This window comes from Peromyscus leucopus, chromosome 1, assembly GCF_004664715.2.
Source record: "Peromyscus leucopus breed LL Stock chromosome 1, UCI_PerLeu_2.1, whole genome shotgun sequence".
Classification (NCBI taxonomy): Eukaryota; Metazoa; Chordata; class Mammalia; order Rodentia; family Cricetidae; genus Peromyscus; species Peromyscus leucopus.
In genome coordinates, this window is record NC_051063.1 from 100162086 (window position 1) to 100184798 (window position 22713).

The 22713-nt window shown below is 43.0% G+C and overlaps 2 protein-coding genes and 1 pseudogene across 2 annotated transcripts; all 3 read right to left on the minus strand.

Annotated features, from left to right (window-relative positions):
* Nucleotides 1-2695: 2695 nt before the first annotated feature.
* On the minus strand, nucleotides 2696-7050 carry LOC114688865 (annotated as a pseudogene).
* Nucleotides 7051-8063: 1013 nt separating this feature from the next.
* On the minus strand, nucleotides 8064-9627 carry LOC114688864 (double-stranded RNA-binding protein Staufen homolog 2-like). The gene is given in 2 exon segments (XM_037196658.1): nucleotides 8064-8543; nucleotides 8546-9627. Coding segments are annotated over 2 exon segments (1260 nt in total). The 5' UTR covers nucleotides 9533-9627; the 3' UTR covers nucleotides 8064-8270.
* Nucleotides 9549-13688, minus strand: LOC114688863 (ubiquitin carboxyl-terminal hydrolase 17-like protein B). Its single transcript, XM_028863354.1, has 2 exons — nucleotides 12176-13688; nucleotides 9549-9715 (listed from the first exon to the last, which is right to left on the minus strand). Exons 1-2 carry the CDS (start codon nucleotides 13686-13688, stop codon nucleotides 9549-9551), a joined length of 1680 nt encoding a protein of 559 aa, XP_028719187.1.
* Between the last annotated feature and the right edge of the window lie 9025 nt (nucleotides 13689-22713).

A 22713-nucleotide genomic window follows, 5' to 3' on the forward strand; every position in this document is an offset into this window, starting at 1 on the left:
ATCACTTAGGATCTTATCTCTTACACTCAAGACCACTTGACCTATGGCTTCCATTTCCTAACATTTTGTATTTCAGATATACATACATAATGATGAACACATACACTTTTCAAATAAAAACATAATCACATCAATGATTCTGTATTTATCTTATTGAGAGTGTTGTCAAATGGGAGGAAAACACTTGCCATTTCAACCACAGTTTAAGTCTACTGTCTTTCCCAATACTTTCAGGAAGCAGAAACAGGAGGATTTCTATCTATTCCAGTCCAGTCTGGGCTACATAAAGAGCTCCCGGCTAGCCAGGGGTATCTAGTGAGACCCTATGTGTGAGAGAGGAGAGAAGGAGAGTAAGGGTGAGAGTGTGGGTGAGCAGAAGGTGAAGATGGATAGGGAGGAGAGAGGAAAAGGGAAATGGGGAGGGAGGAGTGGAGGTAGAGATAAGTGGAGGGGGTATGGGAAAAGGATTGATGTAGAAATTGCAGAGGATCCTGCCCCCCCCACTTCCCTTCTGGACCAGAGGTGAGTATCCGGGCCCAGCCCGGACCCCATCCCTGGGCACCAGCCACTCCGGGGAAGACCTGCCCAACTTGGCCCTAGGTTCTGGCCACCGGGCAGATTCCCTTCTAGCCCCACTGGGAAGGGATCCCCTTCTCCAAGCCCCCTGGCAGCCCCTGCATGAGGCTTGCAGGCAAATGGATGGATCTAGAAAAAATCATCCTGAGTGAGGTAACCCAGACTCAGAAAGACAAACATGGTATGTACTCACTCATAGGAGGATACTAGATGTGGAACAAGGATTACTGGACTGCTACTCACATCACCAGTGAGAATACCTGGAAAACAGGACCGCAAGAAAGACATGAGGATCGCTCAATGACGGAGAAATGACTGAGATCTACATGAACAACCTGGACATGAGTGGGAGCAATGAAGGGCGAGGGTTGAGGGAAAGAGAGCCTGTGTGAGTGGGAGATCCCAGCTGGATCAAGAACAGAGGGAGAACAAGTAATAGGAGACCATGGTAAATAAAGACCACATGAGAAAAGGAAGAAACAAAGTGCTAAAGAGGCCACAGAAATCCACAAAGATACCCCCACAATAGACTGCTGGCAGTGGTAGAGAGACAGCCGGGACTGACCTACTCTGGTGATGGGATAGCCAAACACCCCCTAATAGTTGTGCCAGAAACCCCATCCAAGGACTGAGGAATCTGGATGCAGACATCCACGGCTAGGCCCTGGGTGGAGCGCTGGGAGTCTAATTATCGAGAAAGAGGAGGGTTTATATGAGCGAGAATTGTTGAAACCAAAGTTGGATAAAGCACAGGGACAAATAGCCAAACAAATGGAAACACATGAACTATGAACCAAAGGCTGAGGGGGCCCCCAACTGGATCAGGCCCTCTGAATAGGTGAGACAGTTGATTGGCTTGATCTGTTTGGGAGGCATCTAGACAGTGGTACCAGGTCCTGGGCTCGTTGCATGAGTTGGCTGTTTGAAACCTGGGACTTATGCAGGGACACTTGTCTCAATCTGGGAGGAGGGGACTGCACCTGCCTGGACTGAGTCTACCAGGTCGATCTCAGTCTTCCGGGGAGGGACCTGGTGAAAGCAAGAAGTCCACAAAGACAATGATGGGCCTGGACTTGTGTAGCACGAATCGTTAGAGGGTCTTATTAATAAAAACAAACCTGGAGCCAGGTACTGGGGTCAACGTTGGAAGATCACAGAAGCAGAACAAGGCACAGCTTCCTCACCTTGCCAATTCCTCAGCTGATCCTGTTTCCTCAGACAGGAAGCCTGTGTCCTCATCCGAATGGATCTCAGCTGAACTGCTGCTAAAAAGCTTTAAAGCATAACCAGGCTCTAGTTCCTCATCCTCACGTCTTAAATACCTTTCTGCTTCCTGCCATAACTTGTGATTCAAGGTTCTTATTACCATGCCTGGCTGTGTCCAGGGTGCCCTTGAACTCAGAGATCCAGAGAGATCTCTGCCTCTGGAATGCTAGGATTAAAGGTGTGAGTGCTACCATTTTCTGGCCTCTGTCTGTCTAGTGGCTGTTCTGTTCTCTGACTCCAGATAAGTTTATTAGGGTGCACAATAATTTGGGGAACACAATACCACCACACAAACCCAAAAGAAAGATTTTACAGGAAATAGCTATGGATTGGCCTGCACATTGCTGGCTGAATAGCAATCCTGCATTAAAAGTCTGTGGGAGGGGAGTTGTCTCTGCCATACTCAGATTCCAAGAGGTCCAGTAGAGGCCTCTGCAGAACTCCCCTAGGAAACCAGAAGCTTTGTGGGGTTTGACTCATCCTAGGATCCTGGGGAGTCTCTTCCACATCCAAATGGTAATTCTTAGGGACTTAGCCAGGCGGGACAAGGACACAAGAGAAGGGTGAGACACTGTCCTCCCTGGGCCACAAGTCCAAATCTCCTGCTTCAAGGGCTTCTTCCAGTTCAGATATGTCCACAGAATGGACATAGCAGGGTCAGTAATTGCAGTGAGCCCTAGCACACAGGTAGAGGCCTCCATCCTTTCTGCTTTTTCGTCTTGCCCCTTGATGTTCCTCCCTGACTGCAGAGCTGTCCAATGTTCATGGCTCCCTGAGCAGGCAGGAATCTGGCAGAACTGTGATATGGGTAATTCTCCTTGTAGGGAACTTTCCTGTCCCAGTGCCTAGTGTATCAGAACTGGTGAATCACAACCACATTGGCTTGGAGAGTGGGTTCAGCTCTTCTGAGGTTCAACACAGGATTCTGCCTGTTCTGTTCCTGAAGCATTTTCCACTCGTGTAAGGAGAGTTCTTTAGTTGCTGTATTCTCCATATGTCCTCGTGGATTTACAGCTCCAACAGAAGACCCTCTGTTGAGCTTTCTGTTCTGCCATTGTCCAACCTGAGCCTTGCTGGCTGTGCCTACTGGTCCCTTGACACTGTCCTTTTTTTAGATCAGTCTCCTGGATGCAGAAGAGCACATATGCAGGCTCACTCAGGACAGAAGTCACATCCCACCTCCCAACCTTAGAATCATCCATCTTATACCACTCCCTACGGCCAGCTCTGGCATAACAGAAGTAATGTCCACAGGGACAAGTCACACTGGCATGGACCAGCACAGCATAAAGGGTATACACCAACAGTCCTCCCTCATGCTGAGACATGTATGGCCACAGGTCAAGGGACTCGGTGTAGCTCACTTTCCTGTCCAATTTGCCACCTGTGAAGTCTGAGAAGCGATTCAATACCAGCAGGAGGACCTTCGAGGCAGTTTCAATTGTCAGGGTCTTTGAAGCTTGTATCTTCTCCTGGCAATGGTCACAGTGGTAGGCATTTTCCCCACATGGCTCTTCGGGCTTCACTAAATCCTCCAAGGCTTGGTTCACACTCTGAGCTGTGTTGATATCCAAGGGGATATCCAGAAAGGGGTTGACAGAATCTGAGGTGCCCTGGCAGCTGAGACACTTGATTTGAGATCTGCATGAACCTCCAAATACCTCATGAATCAGGCTGCTGTCTTCAGAGGGGCCTTCTGAGTGCTTGCTCCCTCGAAGGCAGGATTCGTGCATGGCGTTCAAGGTGAACATTAGAAACTCATGGGCATCTTCCTGCTTGTCCTTGTGGAAGGTGGCAGTCAGCTTCTTTGGGGGCTGCATGACATCCCCAGAGTGGATTAGACTCTGGGTCACATGAGTTTCATGTGAGACATGATTGCTCCTAGCAGCACTGCTCTACTCCTGAGAGGATGCTGGAAATCAAAGACATTCTTTATGGAATTTGTTGTCTTCTTGACATAAGAGGCCTGTTAGGCAAAGAATTTCCCTTGCCTCTACTGCTTGCAATAAACAGGCTGTCCAATCTGGACGAGCAGAACAAGACAGGACCTTGCCAAGACAGGGTAGGACAGTCTTTCAAATTTTCCTGCTTCTGAAAATGGTCTGTCAGGTATTCCAGGCTGGTAGCCAAAAGTGGATGCCCCAACATTGCAGAGAAACATGGGGTGACTGTCCAGGCAGCCATCTGCCTCTGTCATTCCTTGCATGTTTTGGAAGTTGCTTGCTTGAACTTCCTACTTAGGTAATATTATTTTCCTTCTCAGGTCTTTGATGGGGTTGAAGGCTAGGTAATTACAGTTACAATACTCTTGCATCTTAGCTAAAAGCATATGAGGTGCAAGATCTAGGTCCTTCAGAATAGGTTATGTTATCACCCTTTCTTTCTCCTGGATAATATTTGACCATTGTTCTTATTGTATATAATTTTGTATTAGGTTTAGAACTTTATTTAGAAAAAAAGACAAGGAAGTGTTGAGGGGAATTCATTCTGCCAATGGCTTTTGGTGTGCACGCCCTAGGGCACAGCTTTCTCTCTGAATAGGTGATCCGCTAAGAGTGGATGCAGTTAAGTGGTGAACTCTCTTGGGTGGTGAAGACTGGTTCAAGCAGCATGAAGCAGCATGTAATCGGTCCCTAGCTTTCCAAAGACTCTGCAACTGGATTTACTATATCCTGTATTCATGACTGTATTTCCGTATTATCTTTTTTTTTAAGATTTATTTATTTATTATGTATAGTGTTCTGTCTGCATGTATGCCTGCAGGCCAGAAGAGGGCACCAGATCGAATTACAGATGGTTGTGAGCTACCATGTGGTTGCTGGGAATTGAACTCAGGACCTTTGGAAGAACAGCCAGTGCTCTTAACCTCTGAGCCATCTCTCCAGCCCCCCCCCCCCCCGCCCCCATTATCTTAATAAATCCCTGATACCCTTTAAACAGACTCTCGTGGATTTCACTAACAGGAAATGACATTGTGAGGGGCATCGAATGTGACTGATATGAAAGAAAATGTCATTTCTGTAATGAGTTATGGAAATGGCAAAGACAGCTGGGTAGAAGGGAATTAAGATGTGGGAAGCACTGGCACTCGGCATCTTGAGCACAGTTTCTACTGAGATTGCCTTCAACAGAGAGAGGAAGCAAAGTCAATGGTGAAATGTTCAAACCTAGATCACTTCCCCCTGAATGTTCAGGTAAGGATTAGGTAGAAGTTTAGCTGGAGCTTTCCAGTCCTGCCTGGCCCAGGATTAGGACAAATCTCTCTCACCCGCCAGTCCCGCAGCTGCTCAAACCCAACCAAGTAAACATACAGAGACTTACATTACTTATAAATTGTATGGCCATGGCAGGCTTCTTGTTAACTGTTCTATCTTAAACCAACCCATATTTATTAATCTCTAAGTTGCCACGTTGCTCATGGCTTACCAGTATCTTAACATGTTTTCATGGTGTTGGCTGGCAGCATCTTTCTGACTCAGTCTACCACTTCCCAGAATTTTTTTCTCTCCTTGTCCCACCTACGTTTTCCGCCTGGCTACTGGCCAATCAGTGTTTTATTTAGTAAACAATTTAACATACAGAACATCCTACAACACTTCCCCTTTTCCTTTTTTTTTTGAAAAAAATTTTAATTTAGTAAAATTTCATATAACAAAACAATTTTCAAACAAAAATTACAGTTACATAGTAGAGAATCCTGTCTGTCTTCATAAGGTTAGTAGTGACTACAAGTCTACAAAAAGGTTTATACTCGCCGGGTGTTGGTGGCGCACGCCTTTAATCCCAGCACTCGGGAGGCAGAGCCAGGCGGATCTCTGTGAGTTCGAGGCCAGCCTGGGCTACCAAGTGAGCTCCAGGAAAGGCGCAAAGCTACACAGAGAAACCCTGTCTCAAAAAAACCAAAAAAAAAAAATTTATACTCAACTGTTTCTTGAAGTTTTTCTGAGCAGGAAACACATGTTGGGGTGGTCTTCGGGTCTTTCAGAAAAAAACACTTCCCACAATAAACAGAGACCCCCTCCTAACAATAAACTTTAAGGTCCCAAAGAGGATAGATGGAATACCACACCATTGACTCCACCTGGACTGTGATAATGCTAACTACTGGACAAAACTGCCCATGCCTCACCTGCCACCAAGAACCTGTGTAAACTGTGGACACTTTTGGATTGATGGATGTACCATGCCTCATCAAATTAAGGTCGATTTTTCCAAGTTCTTCCTCTACAGGAACAATTCAGACCTGAGTCTGATATCTCAAGGACCTCTGCTCTATGGGACAACTGAAGCTTAAATGCTACTCTTGTCTGACATCTGAAGACCAACTGCTCCTGTAATGAACCACATAAGCCTCACACAAATGTCTAAGTCTCTGTCATTTTAATCGATACAAAAATCATTTAAATTGTACTTCCTACTCAAATTTATCCTTCACAGATCTCTGATGGCATCGATGAGTAATTGTAGCTTTAACAACAGCAAACACCCAGCTGCCTTGTCAGTCCATTTCATGAGTATAGTTTACCTTGATGACAGGCTTCACACTAAAAAATTTTAGTTTCTAAAGGTTATAAAAAAAACAGACAAGTTATGTAGGTCAAGGAAAAATAAATGATACAAGGTAGACAAACCTAAGAAACTAACTCAATATACATACGTATATGTTTAAAGTTATGGCAGTCTAAGAAAATGTAAGTCACAAGTCTGAGAAAGTGATTTAAGGCATATGAAAAGTAGTTTCAGGTCTCTTTCCTTCTCTTTATCCCTTCTCCCTCACCCAGAGTCAAAATATACAGCCAGTCCTCCAGAGTCCTCCCTTAACTTGATTCTTTTAAAATGTTTTTTCTCATTCCCTCATGTCCTATTCCTTTACTAGGAAAGGATGTCCTCTCCAGAATTGACATGAACTTTGGTCTTTTTTTTCCTCTGGCAATAGCTCCCAAGGCACCCCCTATGTCCCTCTTCTTTTCCTCAAAAATCCCAAACCTCTCTTGCCCTCTGCCTCCTTCTCTAGTCCATCCCACTGTATGGGATATCACCTCTTCTTCCCTTGCTGCATACCATAAACAATGTTTCTGAAGGGACTCTGAATCCCCGGAGAAGGACAGTTGAGTTTAGTTGTTGAGATTGTTGAGTATCAGGATCCTTTCTATGTGAAAGCAAAAAGGTCTTGAAAGTGAACATTCGGGCGTACTGAGAAGAAAACATCTTTAAGATTTAGGACTGAAAAGTGAGTGATGTTTTTAGGGATAATGGAGAGTAAAGCCTAAGGGTTAGAGACTTAAGGGTGTGAATGAAAAATGGCTAATGGAGCAAAGGTCCTGGGATAGGTGGAAGGTTCTGTTAGGCATTTTTGACTAGTTAATATGGGAGTGTGGTTGGGCAAGGAGATGGGGCATAGAAATTATATGTTTGAGGCCTAGGCAGAGGCTGGTTGGGGTAGGGAGTATTGGAGTTTGTGAAAATATAAATAAATAAATAAATAAATAAATAAATAAATAAATCCTACTGAAACATTCTGAAATATTCATAGATTGGTTCCTATCCTAATCATCATCCCACCAACTGAAGGGAAAAGATACAGAGACCCACAACCAAACATTAGGCAGAGCTCAGGAAATCATGCAGAAGGGCAGTTAGGAGGAAGAGAATTCAGGGATTCAAGGAGAACATGACCCACAGAATTAACTTAGCAGGGCTCAAAGGGCCTGAGAGAGACTTAAGGGGCAGTCAAGGAGCCTGCAGGGGTCTCAGCTAGGTCCCCTGCATATATGGTATGGTTGTTCAGTTTGGTGGTGTTGTAAAACTCCTAACAGTGGGAGTGGGGTTTCTCTGAGTCTTTTGTCTGATCATGGGACCCTTCTCCTCCTGCTGTGTTGCCTCATCCAGAGTTGATATGAGGGTTTGTGCCTGGTTACATTGTGTCTTGCTATGCTCAGTTAGGTTGATATCCTTTGGAGGCCTGCTCTTTTTTTTTTTTTTCAAGGGAAATATTGTTTTATTTTTCACTTAACTTACAAATAAATGTCTCTACAGTGGCTTATTTTGATATATTTTTATAAGTACTCATTGGTTTTAAGTCAATATAAATGTGCTAAATGAAAACAACATATATGTAATCTAAGATCTAGTGAGATGTAAACATGTTATGTTTTGTATTACAAATACTTTTTAAAGGAGAGAAAGCATTGACTAGCCAAGCTAAATAAAACAAAACGACAACAGAATTGAAAGCTCTATCACATAAACAAATGAATTTTTTAATCTTTGAAATGAATCACAGTGGCTTTAAGAAAAGCACAGCTGAACGTTCATTGGAAGATGTCTTGTTTCTCCCTCTAAGCTTAAGGAGTGTCCCCACAGAAACTAAGACAGACCCTCGCCAAAACAGAGTCCTGTGAAAGGGCCTGCTCAAAGGGAAATCACTTTCAGAAAGGTAACAGTAAACCTGCTTTGCTGTAAATTTTTGCATAAACAAAATGCTTAATGGAAATAATTCCTACATAAGTGTAGATAACAAAACAGTAGTAAAAATGAATATTCCCTACTCTCCACCTTCTCTGCCATGTCCTGAATTCAGGCCTCTCTTCAACACAGGCGGGTGCTAATGATGGCATTAACTGCTTGTCGAGCTGATCCTGAAGGCTAGTGGATGCTTTATAGCCAAGCTGTAACAGCATTGCTTCCGCAGCATTTTTTTTTTGGCTATCTTTTTATTAGGTCCTGTTCCAGTAGCAACTTCATTGCCCACCTTGACCTGCATCACAAACTCTCGACGTCGGGGCAGTCCTCGCTCTGAAAGTAAAACGTAGTCAGGCTCCTTCTCCTTTCTGGCCTGCTGGATTTGGGCCAGGCGGCTGATGGGGTTCATCCCTTGACCATACTCAGGTCCAGCCTTTATTATTGTTTTAGGACGTTTTTTAAAAAATAGTTTTGGCTTCTCTACCACAGGAAGAGGTGGGAGTTTTTTAAGCTCCTGTAAGACAATGGTTGCTGCACGCTTCTTAGACAGTTTTTTACTATTTCCCTCTCCTTCTGCAGAAAATTCTCCCACTGACACCCGGGTAACAAAACTCTTCATATGTGGTGGTCCGCTTTCTTTAATAACCTCAAAACTGACAGGCATATTTCTCTTCAGAGCGATTTCAAACACTAGGCTTATTTCAGACTTATTGGCATCTTTGTCATCATCCATCTCTTTTCCTGATTCACCATTCTGGGGAGACTTTTCTGGAATAAGTTCATTCTGCAGCGCTTGAAGGGCTTTCATGGCAGCATTGTATCGGGCAGCTTGGCGAGTCTTCCCTTCACCAAAGAACTCATTATTTCCTACAGTCAACTGAACATAAAAAATCTTGGGCATTGGGCAATGATACCTCTGATTGTACATGCCCCGGAAGTTGTAATTAGCTCTATAATTTGGAAATGGCTTTGGATCTAATGGCCTGTAGATGGCAGGCTCTCCCCTTTTCATTGCAAGCCCATTCAGTTCCACAGTTGGAGTTATACTAGCTGGGTTATTATTGACATTACTTTTGGGTGGTTTCTGAACTGGTTTGGGAAGCGTGGATTCCGTCAAAGCTTTATTAGCAACAGCCTGCTGGGCCTTCTTTATACTGCTCCCTTCGGATTCCCATGTCTGCTCACCAAGACTCAGCTGCACTGAGAACATCTGGTTTATTTGAAGCATGTTAAGACAATATAGATCAAACTTCTGTATCCCTCACGGCTCCAATAAACTGCGGGCTGCGGACGCCCAGCAGACGGCTCCACATTGGCGAGCGCTCCCGAGAACTGACCCGGCTCGGCCGCCGCGCAGGTCTGGGGGAGAGGTGAGGTGTGGAGGTAATTGGGAAAAGTGGTGGAAGGGGAACTGGAGTCTGAATGTAATGTATGTGATAATAGAAAGAATGAACAGAAGGGAAGGAGGGAGGGAGGAAAGGAAGAAGGGAGGGAGGGAGGGAGCAAACATGGTTTAAGTGAAATGCTGTCACCCTCACACCAGAATTTCATCAGCCTACTGAGAACAAAAATCACCTGCCCAATTAAAGCCAATTAAGCAAGCTTATTTACTATGCATATTGCTGACTCTACAATGAGATTTGAGAATACAGTGACGGTTAACCTAGGGGTCAGCCCACCTCCTGCAGAAAAAATTTAAAATGGGGATTTTGTAACAAAGATTGTGCAAGAGACTTTTATGAAAGAAGATACCAGAATAGATTATTTGACAAATCATCTTAGCAGAATGTCTCAAGATTCCTTGACAGAACATCTTAACTTGTTGGGGGTAGAGTACTAGGGAGTCAAACTTGAACTTTGTAGCAATTTGACACAACTTATAACAAATGGCTTTTTACACTAATATGGAAATAGGCTGGTCCATCAGGTTGCCATGTTCATTCCAAAGAACTCCTAAATTTATTCCTTCCTTTTCTTGCTTTCTTTACTTAATTTCATATTTAGTTCCTTCATTCATTCCCCTTCCCTTCCTTCCTTCTTTCTTTTTTTTCTTTGTTTTTCTCTGTGTAATCTTGGCTGTCCTAATATTATCTCTGTAGATCAGACTGGCCTAGAAATCAGAGATCTGCCTGCCTCTTGAGTGCCAGGATTAAAGGTACGTGCCACCTGTAGACGAATTTCTAATCAGTCTTATTAAATAACAAACACAGAGCCAAATACTGGGATGAAAGCTGTAGAGATCAGAGAAATCGTGATAGTCACCAATTAGTGTTAGCTCACCAAACCACCATAGCTTCCCAAAAGAACCAAGCTTCTTCCTGTCTAACCCGCTCTTTTATTGCCTTGATATTCTGCCTTCTCATTGGCTCTTAGCCCAGCCACCTCACTTCCTGGTCACTGCCTGTCCGTACAGACCTGCAGTCTCTATGGTTGGTACTGGTTTTAAAGGCATGTGTCACCACACTTGGCTGTGTCCTTATTGAACACACAGAGACTCTGCCAGCCACATAATCGGGATTAAGAGCTTGTGCTACCACCATCTGACTTTTGTTTATGCCTGGCTGTGACCTCTGATGTCCAGGCAAACTTTATTTACTAACACACAAATAAAATATCACCACAGACACCTAAAGTCTCTAACCAAGATTTTCAAGCAAAATTTGATAAAGGCATCAAAATTGAGAACTAGCTGTCTTGCATTGGTCTATCAGGTAGCTTCTCTGAGCTATAGAATCCTGATGCCAACAACAGACAGGGTGCTACTTTCAGGAGGTTAGCTGAAACCATACAAAGGCCACATTGCTTAACAGTCTCTGTTGTATGGCACAGTCAAGGTCACTTGATCAAAGAGGTTATATGATCTCTAAGGAGATTGTTGTTTGCATTTAGAATGTCCACACTGAAAAAAAAATGACCTTGAACCTACATTCTGTTTCTTTAGCTTATATGAAGAAAGAGGGACCAAGCATTTGAGTAACTTTACCATGCATATTAATATAGAAGTGATACCCACAACAAAACCTCTAATTACTGATAATAACATTTTTATGGAGCCCTGGGCCCTCTGCTATCTAACTGCTATGCAGGTGATTGAATCACCCATCTAATTCCATCATTTGACACAGTCACACTAGATTTCATCCCCTTTGGAAGCAATGAAACCAGATTCCTGTTTTTCCATTCCAATGCTGAGTAGACAGTTCTAAGAATATTTCCAAACTGCTTTGAGTTCGTGCCAAAAAGAAAAGACCAACAAAGAGTGTGAAATTCCAGAATTTTATTGGTCCAAAGAATTGCTGCTCAAGCACAATTAATAAAAAGTCCCCACAGTGTGTTCTCCCCAAGGAAACCAGAAGCTTTGTGGGGCTTGACTCATCATGGGACCTTGGGAAGTTTCTTCCACATCCAAACAGTCATCCTTAGGGACTTGGCAAGGCCAGACAAGGACACAGAGGGAGCGTGAGACATTCTGTCCTTCCTGGCTTACAAGTCCAATCTCCTGCTCCAAGGGCTTCCTCAAGTTCTGATATGTCCACAGGACATGTGGTCAGTAATTGCAGTGAGCCTTAGTAGACAGGTAGAGGCCTCCACCCTTGCTGCTGCTTCTTTTTCTTTTTTTTTCTTCTTCTTCTTCCTCCTCCTCTTCCTCCTCTCCTCCTCTTCTTCTTCTTTTAAAGATTTATTTATTTATTATGTATACAGCATGTATGACTATAGGCCAGAAGAGGGCACCAGATCTCGTTACAGATGGTTGTGAACCACCATGTGGTTGCTGGGAATTGAACTCAGGATCTCTGGAAGAACAGTCAGTGCTCTTAACCTCTGAGCCATCTCTCCAGCCCTCTTTTTCTCCTTTTTCTTCTTCTTGAACTTGATGTTCCTCCCTGACTGCAGAACTGTCCAGTGTTCATGGCTCCCCGAGCAGGCAGGAATCTGGCAGAACTGTGATATGGGTAATTCTCCTCGTTGGGATCTTTCTTGTACCAGTATTCTCTATATCTGGGCTGGTGAATCACAACTGCATTGGCTGGCAGAGTGGGTTCAGCTCTTCTGAGGTTCAGCACAGGATTGTGCCTGTTCTGTTCCTGAAGCACTTTCCACTCGTGCAAGGAGGATTCTATGGCTACTCTATTCTCCATGTGTCTTCGAGGTTCTGCAGCTCCCACCCAAGATCCTCTGTTGAGCTTTCTGTTCTGCCATTGTCCAACCTGAGCCTTGTTGACTGTGCCTACTGGCCCCTTGACACTGTCCTTGTTTAGTTCAGTCTCCCGGATGTAGAAGAGCACATATGCAGGCTCACTCAGGACAGAAGTCACATCCCACCTCTCAACCTTAGAATCATCCATCTTATACCACTTGCCACTGCCAGCTCTGACATAACAGAAGTAATGTCCACAGTGACAAGTCACACCGGCATGCACCATCACAGCATAAAGGGCATACACCAGCGGTCCTCCCTCAGGCTGAGACATGTATGGCCGCAGGTCAAGGGACTCAGGGTAGCTCACTTTCCTGTCCACTTTGCCACCCATGAAGTCTGAGAAGCGATTCAATACCAGCAGGACAACCTTCGAGGCAGTTTCAATTGTCAGGGTCTTTGAAGCTGGCATCTTCTCCTGGCAATGGTCACAGTGGTAGGCATTTTCCCCACACAGCTCTTCGGGCTTCACTAAATCCTCCAAGGCTTGGTTCACACTCTGAGCTGTGTTGATATCCAGGAAGATGTCCAGAAAGGGGTTAACAGAATCTGAGGTGCCCTGGCAGCTGAGACACTTGATTTGAGATCTGCATGAGCCTCCAAATATCTCATGGATCAGGCTGCCATCTTCAGAGGGGCCTTCTGAGTGCTTGCTCCCTCGAAGGCAGGATTCGTGCATGGCGTTCAAGGTGAACATCAGAAACTCATGGGCATCTTCCTGCTTGTCCTTGTGGAAGGTGGCAGTCAGCTTCTTCGAGGGCTGCATGACATCCCCGGAGTGGAGGAGACTCTGGGTCACATGAGTTTCCATGGCGCACATGGTGCAGTCTTCCTGGTGACAACAGCTCCGAGAGTGCTCCTGGGAGAGCATGTAGTCGGCAAGAGGTGGTGTGTGTGTCAGACACTGCAGCGCTGCGTTGAGGTAGCAGGTGTTGCCCGTGTTCAGGAGACCTGCGCCCACACCTTCGGGCCTCTCCCAACTCACACTGTGCTTGTTCCTGGCGGCCAGCTTGGATGCAGCCTGAGTTCTATCCTCATACAGGTCTGGAGTGGCAGGAGTTGTTGAACCTGCTGAAAGATAAAAACACAAAGAGACTTCAGGGTCTACAGTGTCGAATGAGGACCTGCATGCTGTAAAGGTCTTACAGGGAGATTCACCTTCTGAGAGCCGCAGAGCTGCCTCCATGTCTCCAGACGCCAACTCTGAACACCTTGCAGGAGTCTTCTCAGCGTGTGGAAGGATGCTTTTCCCTTCTAAGCACTACAAGTGAGGACTGCGTCCAAAAACTACTCCTTTTATACTTCAGCTCCGTGGCCACTCCCACTAATCCCGATGGGACAGCCAATCCCCTTCAAGCCTCTAATTGCCTAGTGCAATTTAGGGTGTGGCTTATACAAAGCAGCACTGAAATCTGATATCTTTGGTTTCCACTTCTCTGGAATCAGGTCCTTTGCCTAAGGTGTTTTATGCTTGGGTTTTCCTTGAAACAAAAATTAAAAACCATATCACATAAAGACAGGATGCATAGACCTGCCATACAAGAGTCTCCTTCATGTTGTTGATGCCACCGAAGAAAAGTAAAACCCACCAACATGAATTGTTTTGGATTGAAGGAAGCAGCCTTTACTTCTGTGTACAGCAAAACATGTCCAGGGGATGTTCTAACTCTCCACCCCAACCTTAGCCCCAATGTGGGGCTCAGGAGATCATCAGCAAGTTAACTCTAAGCTCCTTTTACAGGGCAAAATCTGGGGTCTCCAGATAGAAATTTGTAAACATAGAAACTTGGTAACCAAAATATAAAAGGATATGGTGGTATGAGACTCTTTGGCAAGAAGTTTTGGTGGCGTGGGGATGTTGTAGTTCAAGGCACAGTCAGGTGGGGACCAAGTTGAATTGTGGGAAGGTTTAAGGTATGATCAGGTCAATTTCCAGTAAATAGAAAATTAAGTTTTACAGCAAGCTGAAAAGATCTCATTTTCATCTTGTAAGACACTCCTGATCTTAAGATGGAGTCAGGTTGGTTCACCAATTTCCTAGGGAGGACTCGGGGGTGGGGGAGGGTACTGGGAAGACTGAAGGGAGGGGAAATTGCTGTTGGGGGTTGTATTGTAGGAGAGAAGAATAAATAAAAGAAAGAAAGCAAACATGATTTAAGAGAAAAGTCGTCATTCTCACACCAAAATCTCATTAGTGACCCTGTAGCTCAAGAGCAAAAACTACCAACCTAATTAAAGCCAAGTAAGCAAGCTTTATTTAAGCTTGATTTACAAAGAATGAATATATATATATATTATGCTGCAATGCAGGATTTGAGAGTACAATGTTGCTTAAATTTTCAGGCCCCTTTTGTAGGGAAAATATGTAAAATGTGGATTTTGTAACAAGGATTTTGCAGGAGAATTTTACAGAAGCAGATAGATTAGATTATTTGACAGATCATCTTGGCAAAACTTCTCAAGGTTCCTTGACATAACTAACATCTTATCTATTCGGGGTAGAGTACCTGTGAGTCAAACTTGAATTTTGTAGGAAATAGAAACAACTTATTCTGACGTTATAACAATGTGGCTTTTTACCCTAGTATGGAATCAGGCTGGTCCATCCCAACCCCATGTTCATCTGAAAACACCCCTCTCTCTCTGTCTCTCTCCCCCTCTCTCTTTCTGTCTCGCTTTCTGTCTCTTTCTGTCTGTCTGTCTCTGTCTTTGTCTAGGACAGCCTGTCTGTCCTAGAACTCACTCTGTAAATCAGTCTGTTCTCAAACTCACAGATATGCACAAATCTGTCTGCCTCTGCCTCTTGAGTGCTGGGGTTGAAAATGTGCACCATGTACTTTCTAACCAAGCTTTTCCAGCAAAATTTGATGAAGAAATCACATTTGAGATCTAGCCGTCTCTCCCTCATTTATGGAGGAGATTCTCTGATCTGTGTAATCCAGACCCCCATACTGGACCTGATACTCCTTTCAGTAGGCTGGCTGAAATAGTACAGAGACAAAATTGCTTCATAATCACTTTTACGTGGACCAGTCAAGGTCATATGATCAATGATGTCTACTAATCTGCAAGGAGACTATTGTCTGAATTTAGGCTGTCCTCACTGAAAAAAAAAAAATGACCTTGAACCTACCAGTCCATTTCTTTAGTGAATATCAGTTAGGAGGGCACCTAGCATTTGTCCAACTATACCATGCATATTAATGTAGGAGTGTTACCCTCAACAAAATATCAAGTTACTTATAATTTTTACACTGTCATCAGCCCTCTGTTGTGTAACTACTTTGTAAGTGATTAAATCACCCATCTAATCCCACCATGCTGACACAATCACACTGGATGGATTTCATCCCCTTTTGAAGCAATGAAACCAGATGCCTGTTTTTCCATTCCTAAGAATAAACAAGTCATACTACCATCTTATTTATTGTTTCGTTGTATTATCCTTGCTATCTGTTAGATCAATTCCCTGCCTTAGTTGTTCATCCAGTACCTTCATATTGATTTTGTGTCTCTGGTGAGTCTGTGTGTACCAGTGATACAATCTTAGACCTTGCACATTTTGGCTAAATCCTTTACCTCTGTCATTTCCCACATTCCCTTTCCATTTTTATTTTCAGTCAGAATTTGACTAAGTTTTCTGGAGTGTCTTTCAATGCAAGATATACGCAGGACACAAATTCCATTTCACCTACTTTAATATACCCTTAAAGATCTGGGTTATTAATTTTACAGGAACATAAATGTTACTCTATAGTTCACTATGTTAAATCACAAATTCATCAACATCTTATATCCAATTTGTATCTTATTAATAATACTAATCATAAGACATGAATCATTTTTCACATAGTTTCAGAAGACATGCTAGAAAAGGGTCTACATTGAGGCAAGTGTGAGATCAGTGAGAGCTTTTGTGTCTATGCGATAGTTTGACAGATTGCCACCATCCATGGATACATACACTGTGAGGAAAAAGCCAAGCCTACAAGTTTCCTGATATGGCCTCTAATGATTTCTCTGATTGAAGCACAATCATTCAAAGAAATTCACATTGGGTGGCAATCTACATCCTTACCCTTTTCACCATAGTTAATCACTCCACTGTGGGTGTTCTAAGAACTGAAATATAATTGTTTTGGTATTTAAAATGGAATTTTCCATTTAAAAATCTTTTCATGTGGTCCAAGAGCAGTGGTTCTCAACCTTCCCTTTAATACAGTTCCTTATTTTGTGGTGAACACCAGGCATAAAATTATCATTGCTATTTCATAACTGTAATTTGTTTCTGTTAATGAGTTGTAACTATCTCATATGCAGTATAGATGATATGCAGCCCTTTCTACTCCTGAATGGATTATGAACCACAGGTTGAGAACCACTGTCCTAGAACTTCAGTAACCAGTTGGATTATTTGGTTTATTAATATCTTGTTTCTCTAGTTGTTTGTATATTTTGAAAATCAGCCCTCTTTCGGATGTGGGGTTTGTGAAGATCTTTTCCCATTCTGTAGGCTGCTATTTCATCCTATTGATCGTGTCATTCACCTTACAGTAACTTTTCAATTTCCTGAGGTCCCATTTGTGGTGATATTTTGTTTGTGCTTTAACAAATAAAGCTTGCCTGAAGATGAGAGGGTGGAGCTATCCACCAATTAACCATAGAGGCCAGGCAGTGGTGGCACAGACATTTAATCCCAGCACTTGGGAGAAGGATGCAGGAAGATCAGGAGTTCAAGGCCACCCTGGGCTACACAAGTTTGATCCTGTCTAAAAGAGAAACAGAGCCAGATGGTGGAAGCTCAAGCCTTTAATCCCAGCACTAGGGAGGTGGATCCAGGAAGGGGTATGCCTGGGTGTGGAGAGGAAGTGATAAGGGGCAGTAGAGACAGATGCTTGGTCCATTTCAATGTGAGGATTCCTAGAGTTAAGAATTTTTTCTAGTGGCTGATTGCTCTGCTTCTCTGATCTTTCAGCTTTCACCCTGATATCTGACACTAAGTTTTTATCATTAAAAGGCTTTTTACACTAATATGGAATCAGACTGGTCTATCAGATTGCCATATTCATTCCAAATAACTCCTAAGTTTATTTCTACCTTCTCTTTTCTCTCCTTTCTCCATTTTGTTCTCTCCCTCCCTCCCTCTCTCTCTCTCTCTCTCTCTTCTATACTTTTTTTTTACTTTTGTTCTTTTTCTCTGTGTAGCCTTGGCTTTCCTAAAACTAGCTCTGTAGACCAGGCTGGCCTGCAACTCAGAGATATGTTTGAATCTTCAGAGTGGGATAAAGATGTGTGCCACCAAACATATTTAACCAAGATTTTCATACAAGATCTGATAAAGGAATGACACTTGAGATCTAGATGTCTTGCACTGGTCTATCAAGCAGCTTCTATGAGCTGTAGAATCCTAATGCCTACACCAGACACAGTGCTACTTTCAGGAGTTTGGCTGAAACCATACAGAGACCACAATGCTTCATAGTCTCTTTTGCATGGTCCAGTCAAGGTCACTTGATCAAAGAGGTTATCTGATCTCTAAGGAGATTGTTGTTTGCAATTAGAATGTCCACACTGAAAAAAAATGACCTTGAACCTTCATTCTGTTTCTTTAGTGTATATCAGTAAGACAATAAACTAGCATTTGAGCAACTTTACCAGGAATATTAATATAGGAGTTATACCATCAAAAAAAACCTCTAATTATTATGGAGCCTTGAGCCCTCTGCTGTTTACCTGCTATGCAGGTGATTGAATCACCCATCTAATCCAATCATTTGACACAGTCACATTAGATTTCATCCCCTTTGGAAGCCATGGAACCAGATTTCTGTTTTTTCCATTCCTAAGCTGAGTAGACACTTCCAAGAATATTTCCATAGTGATTTGTGTTCGTGCCAAAAAGAGGAGACCAACAAAGAATGTAAAGTTCCAGAATTTTATTGGTCCAATGAATTGCTGCTCAAGAATTTGTTGGTGCTATTTTCAGGCTTTGTCCCTGAAGAAGTCACATGGCTCCCAGCCTGAGTCCATTGATACTGAGGGATATTAATGATCAATGATTGTTAATTCCTTTCATTTTGGTGGTGGTGGTAGTAGTGTGTGTGTGTGTGTGTGTGTGTGTGTGTGTGTGTGTGTGTGTCTTCTTTGAGTTTGCTGATGTGAGATTTTCTATTGCCTGTGTTTTTGTGGGTGTTGTTAACTTCCTGCGGTTGGAGTTTTCCTTCTAGTACCTTCTGTAGGGCTGGGTTTGTGGATAGATATTGTTTAAATTTGACTTGTCATAAAATATCTTGCCTTCTCCATCTATGGTGATTGACAGTTTTTCTGGGTTTAGTAGTATGAGCTGGCATCTGTGATTTCTTACAGTCTTCAAGACATCATTCCAGGCTCTTCTGGATTTTAGGGTCTCTATTGAGAAGTTGAGTATGACTCTAATAGGAATCTTTGAGGTAGGAAGACACATCTTAAATCCTGATCTTTAATCCAGACCTAATCTGGACAACAGCTTCTGCTGGAAGCCTAGCTAAGGACTGGGAAGAAGGCAGCTTTTCTTTTTGCCTATTGCTCTTGCCTTGGTAGCAGTTCCTTTACTCACTGGCATTAGAGCCTACTGTTTAGAGATTCTAGCATATGTTGAAGACCAGCTAAGGAATTCAGCATTCTTGCTGAGCAACTACTGGATCTTTGGACTTTCCATCTATAGCCATCTATTGTTGGATTAACCATTAGTTGGATTCACCTGTAAGCCATTCTAAATCACTCACCTTTTACATATAGGGAGACATTCAACTTATAAGTTCTGTCACTCTAGAGAACCCTGACTAAAACAGTTACGTAATTACTGTGTCACTCCCTCTACTTAGTTAATCATCCTGGATCTGATCTTCTACACTCATGACCATTTGACCCACAGGTTTTATTTGGTAACATTCTGTAATTTAAATGTACATGTACAGTGATGAACATATACATTTTTCATGATATGCATTCATGATATACCACAGTTATCTTATGGACATTGTAGTCAAATATAAGGAGAATACTTGCCCATTTCACCTACAGTTTAAGTCTACTGTTGGGGCTGGAAAGATGGCTCAGGTGTTAAGAGCATTGGCTGTTCTTCCAAAGGATCTGGATTCAATTCCCAGCACCCATATGGCAGCTCACAACTGTCTGTGGCTCCAGTTCCAGGGGATCTCATCCTCACACAGACACATTCAGGCAAAACACCAATGCACATAAAATAAAAATAACTGCATAAAAATAACTTAAGTCTACTGTCTTTCCCAATACACACTCAGGAAGCAGAGGTAGGAGGATTTTTGTGTGTTCCAGGCCAGTCTGGGCTACATAAAGAGCTCCAGGCTAGCCAGGGATATAGAGTGAGACCCTATTTATGACAGTGGATGGAGAGGAAGAATGAGCTTGAGGGTGAGGGTGTGAGGAAGTAGGTAGACAAAGCTGAGGAGGGAGGAAAAGTGAGATGGAGAGGAGCAAGTTGAGATGGACATAGACATGCAGGAGGAGGGGCAGGAGATGCAGATGGAGGGAGCTGGTGAGGAATCGGAGTGGGAGCAGCACACACAGGGAAATAAAGAGATGCAGGAAGGCCAGGGGAGTGGGAGGAGGATATGAAGGTAGACAAAGAGGGGGAAGGGAGGGGAAAAGGAAAGAGATAGAGATTCTGTTTGTTCTTAAATAGTGGTTGGTTTCATGGGTAAATGTGAGACATGACACACAGTGGGTTTTCAACTGGAAATTTTCATGTATTCAATAGAAAATGGGAAGTAGTTATATTATTTAGGGTTCTCTAGAGTAACAGATCTTACAGAACAGAGAGGGGGTAATTTATTAGAATTCCGTACAGACCATGGTTTATGTAATCCAACAATGGCTGGCTATGAATAGAAAGTCCAAGAATCCAGTAGTTGTTCAGTCCCCAAAGCTGGATTCTCCGCTGGTCTCTGTACAGAACAGGATCATGAAGAATCTGTCTCTAATGTCAGTGAAGAAATTGACTTGCTAAGTGAGGTGAGAAACAGAAACTTCTTTCTTCCAAGTCCTTATGCAGGCTTCCAGCAGAAGGCATGGCTCAAATTAGAGGTTGATTTTCCCAGCTCAAAATATCTGGATTAAAGGTTTGCTTTTCTACCTCAGGAATCTGGATTAGAAGTACTTGTCCTACTTTAAATGAAGAAAATAATCCCTCACAGGTGTGCACTCCATTTTTTCTTAATTCCAGATGTAATTAAGTTGACAACCTAGAATAGCCATCACAGCTTTGAAATCGTGGCTTCATAAAAGAAAGAGACCTCTAGAAAAATTATGAGGTCATGAATTAGACAATATGAGGAGAGCAACATAGGAGTAGGAAGCTTTAAAGAAAGGCTAGAAATGATTTAAATTCAATACTTGTGTTTAAAATTACCAAAAAAAATACTGAGGTGATTTGTGTTTATCATAAAATGGGGTCTCAAGTCCTAGGCTAGGGTTACCCGAATTCACATTTAGTGTAGACTGGTATGGTACCCTCAGCACTTCTGCCTTTGGCTCAAAAGGAATAAGATTAAGGTTTAGACAGACCATACCAAGCAAATTGTATTTTGTGGTTTTGGGGTTTTTTGTTGGTTTGGTTTGGTCTGGTCTTTTTGAGTCAAGGTCCCTTGTTAACCATATTGCCCTTGAACTTCTTCTTGATGCTTTTGTTGAACTCCTGACATCCTGACCTGTGCTACCATAGAGATGATATTGGTGGCCTGAACCTACAGACTGGCCTCAGCTTCTGGGATTTTTAAGGAGTTTCCTTTAGGCATTTTAGAAGCAGGCTGAGGGTGTCCATCAGAGTTCCTCTCTAGAGAGCTATCTAACTGGTACAAACATGGGACTCCTCTGACTGGAAATAATAGATACACAGGCTAGACCAGTGGGTCAGGAAAACAAAAACCATAACGAGTAAGCTCAAAAAAGAATTTTTACATTAACAAGTGAAGAGAAGAAAGGAGCAGGAAACAGAAGAAAGTTGGTGGGGACAAAAGAACTGCTGATCTAGAAAAGGAAATGAACTCAGGATGAGATCCCAGGAGAAGAACATAGCATATAGCATGTGAGAGGGAACTGAGGTTACTGTACCAGAAAGGAGGGTCAAGCAGGAGATGTGAGTTGAGAGAGAGCTGTGGGTTGTTGTTGGTTTTTGATCCACCACCCTTTTAAGGATATAGACATCTGTGTTAGTTTAAATGTGATTGGCCCCCATAATCACATAGGGAGTGGCACTATTGGGAGGTGTGACTTTGTTGGCATGGGTATGGCCTTGATGGAGGAGGTGTGTCCCAGGCTTTGAAGTTTCCTATGCTCAGGATACCACAGTCAACTTCCTGTTCCCAGCAACATGTAGGACTCTCAGATACCTCTCCAGTACTATGTCTTCATGCACACTGCCATGCTCCAAACTATAATAATAATGGACTGAACCTCTGAAACTGTACGAAAGCCACCCCAAATTAAATGTTTTCTTTATAAGAGTTGCCATGATCATGGTGTCTCTTCACAGCAATAGACACCTAACTAAGACAATATCACTCTGACAGACATCACCCTGGGTAAGTAGTGCAGAGATAAGGAAATAACTAGAGTGTGCTAGGCAGCCAGGAAAGCCAAACTGTTGAGCTTCTAGTCCAGTGTGAGTCACTGTCTCAAACACAAAAGTCACAAAAAAAATTAAGAAACCAACCAACACCTCCTAAGAGCTTCCACATTCTACTGTAAAACTCCAGGTGCCCTATTCTCACAGGAATGCAGCACACATACACACACACAGCCACACAGAGACAAACTGGGAGACAGACAAACAGAGGCAAGAAATAGAGAGAGAAAGGATAAACATAACTTTTTGACGTTTTAACTAAAGTTATGTAGAGCCAGGACACTAAAAACTGGCATTTGGGGTGTGTACAAAGGTGTACTTGAAAACATGTGAGTTTTATAAACATATAAACACATTGCAAATTGGTATGTGTGTCTGCAAGCATTTAGCCAAGAACTATTCCTTCAGCATTCAAGATATGCTTTAAATGATTGTAGCTTTATTTTATCTTGCTTATGCTTCTACATTGTGGGTGGCCATTCCAACCTTGATCTGGAAGTTCCAACCCCCATTGAGGCTTCAGTAACTGTCACGCCTACAAGGTGGGGCCAAGAGAGGACCCTGAAGA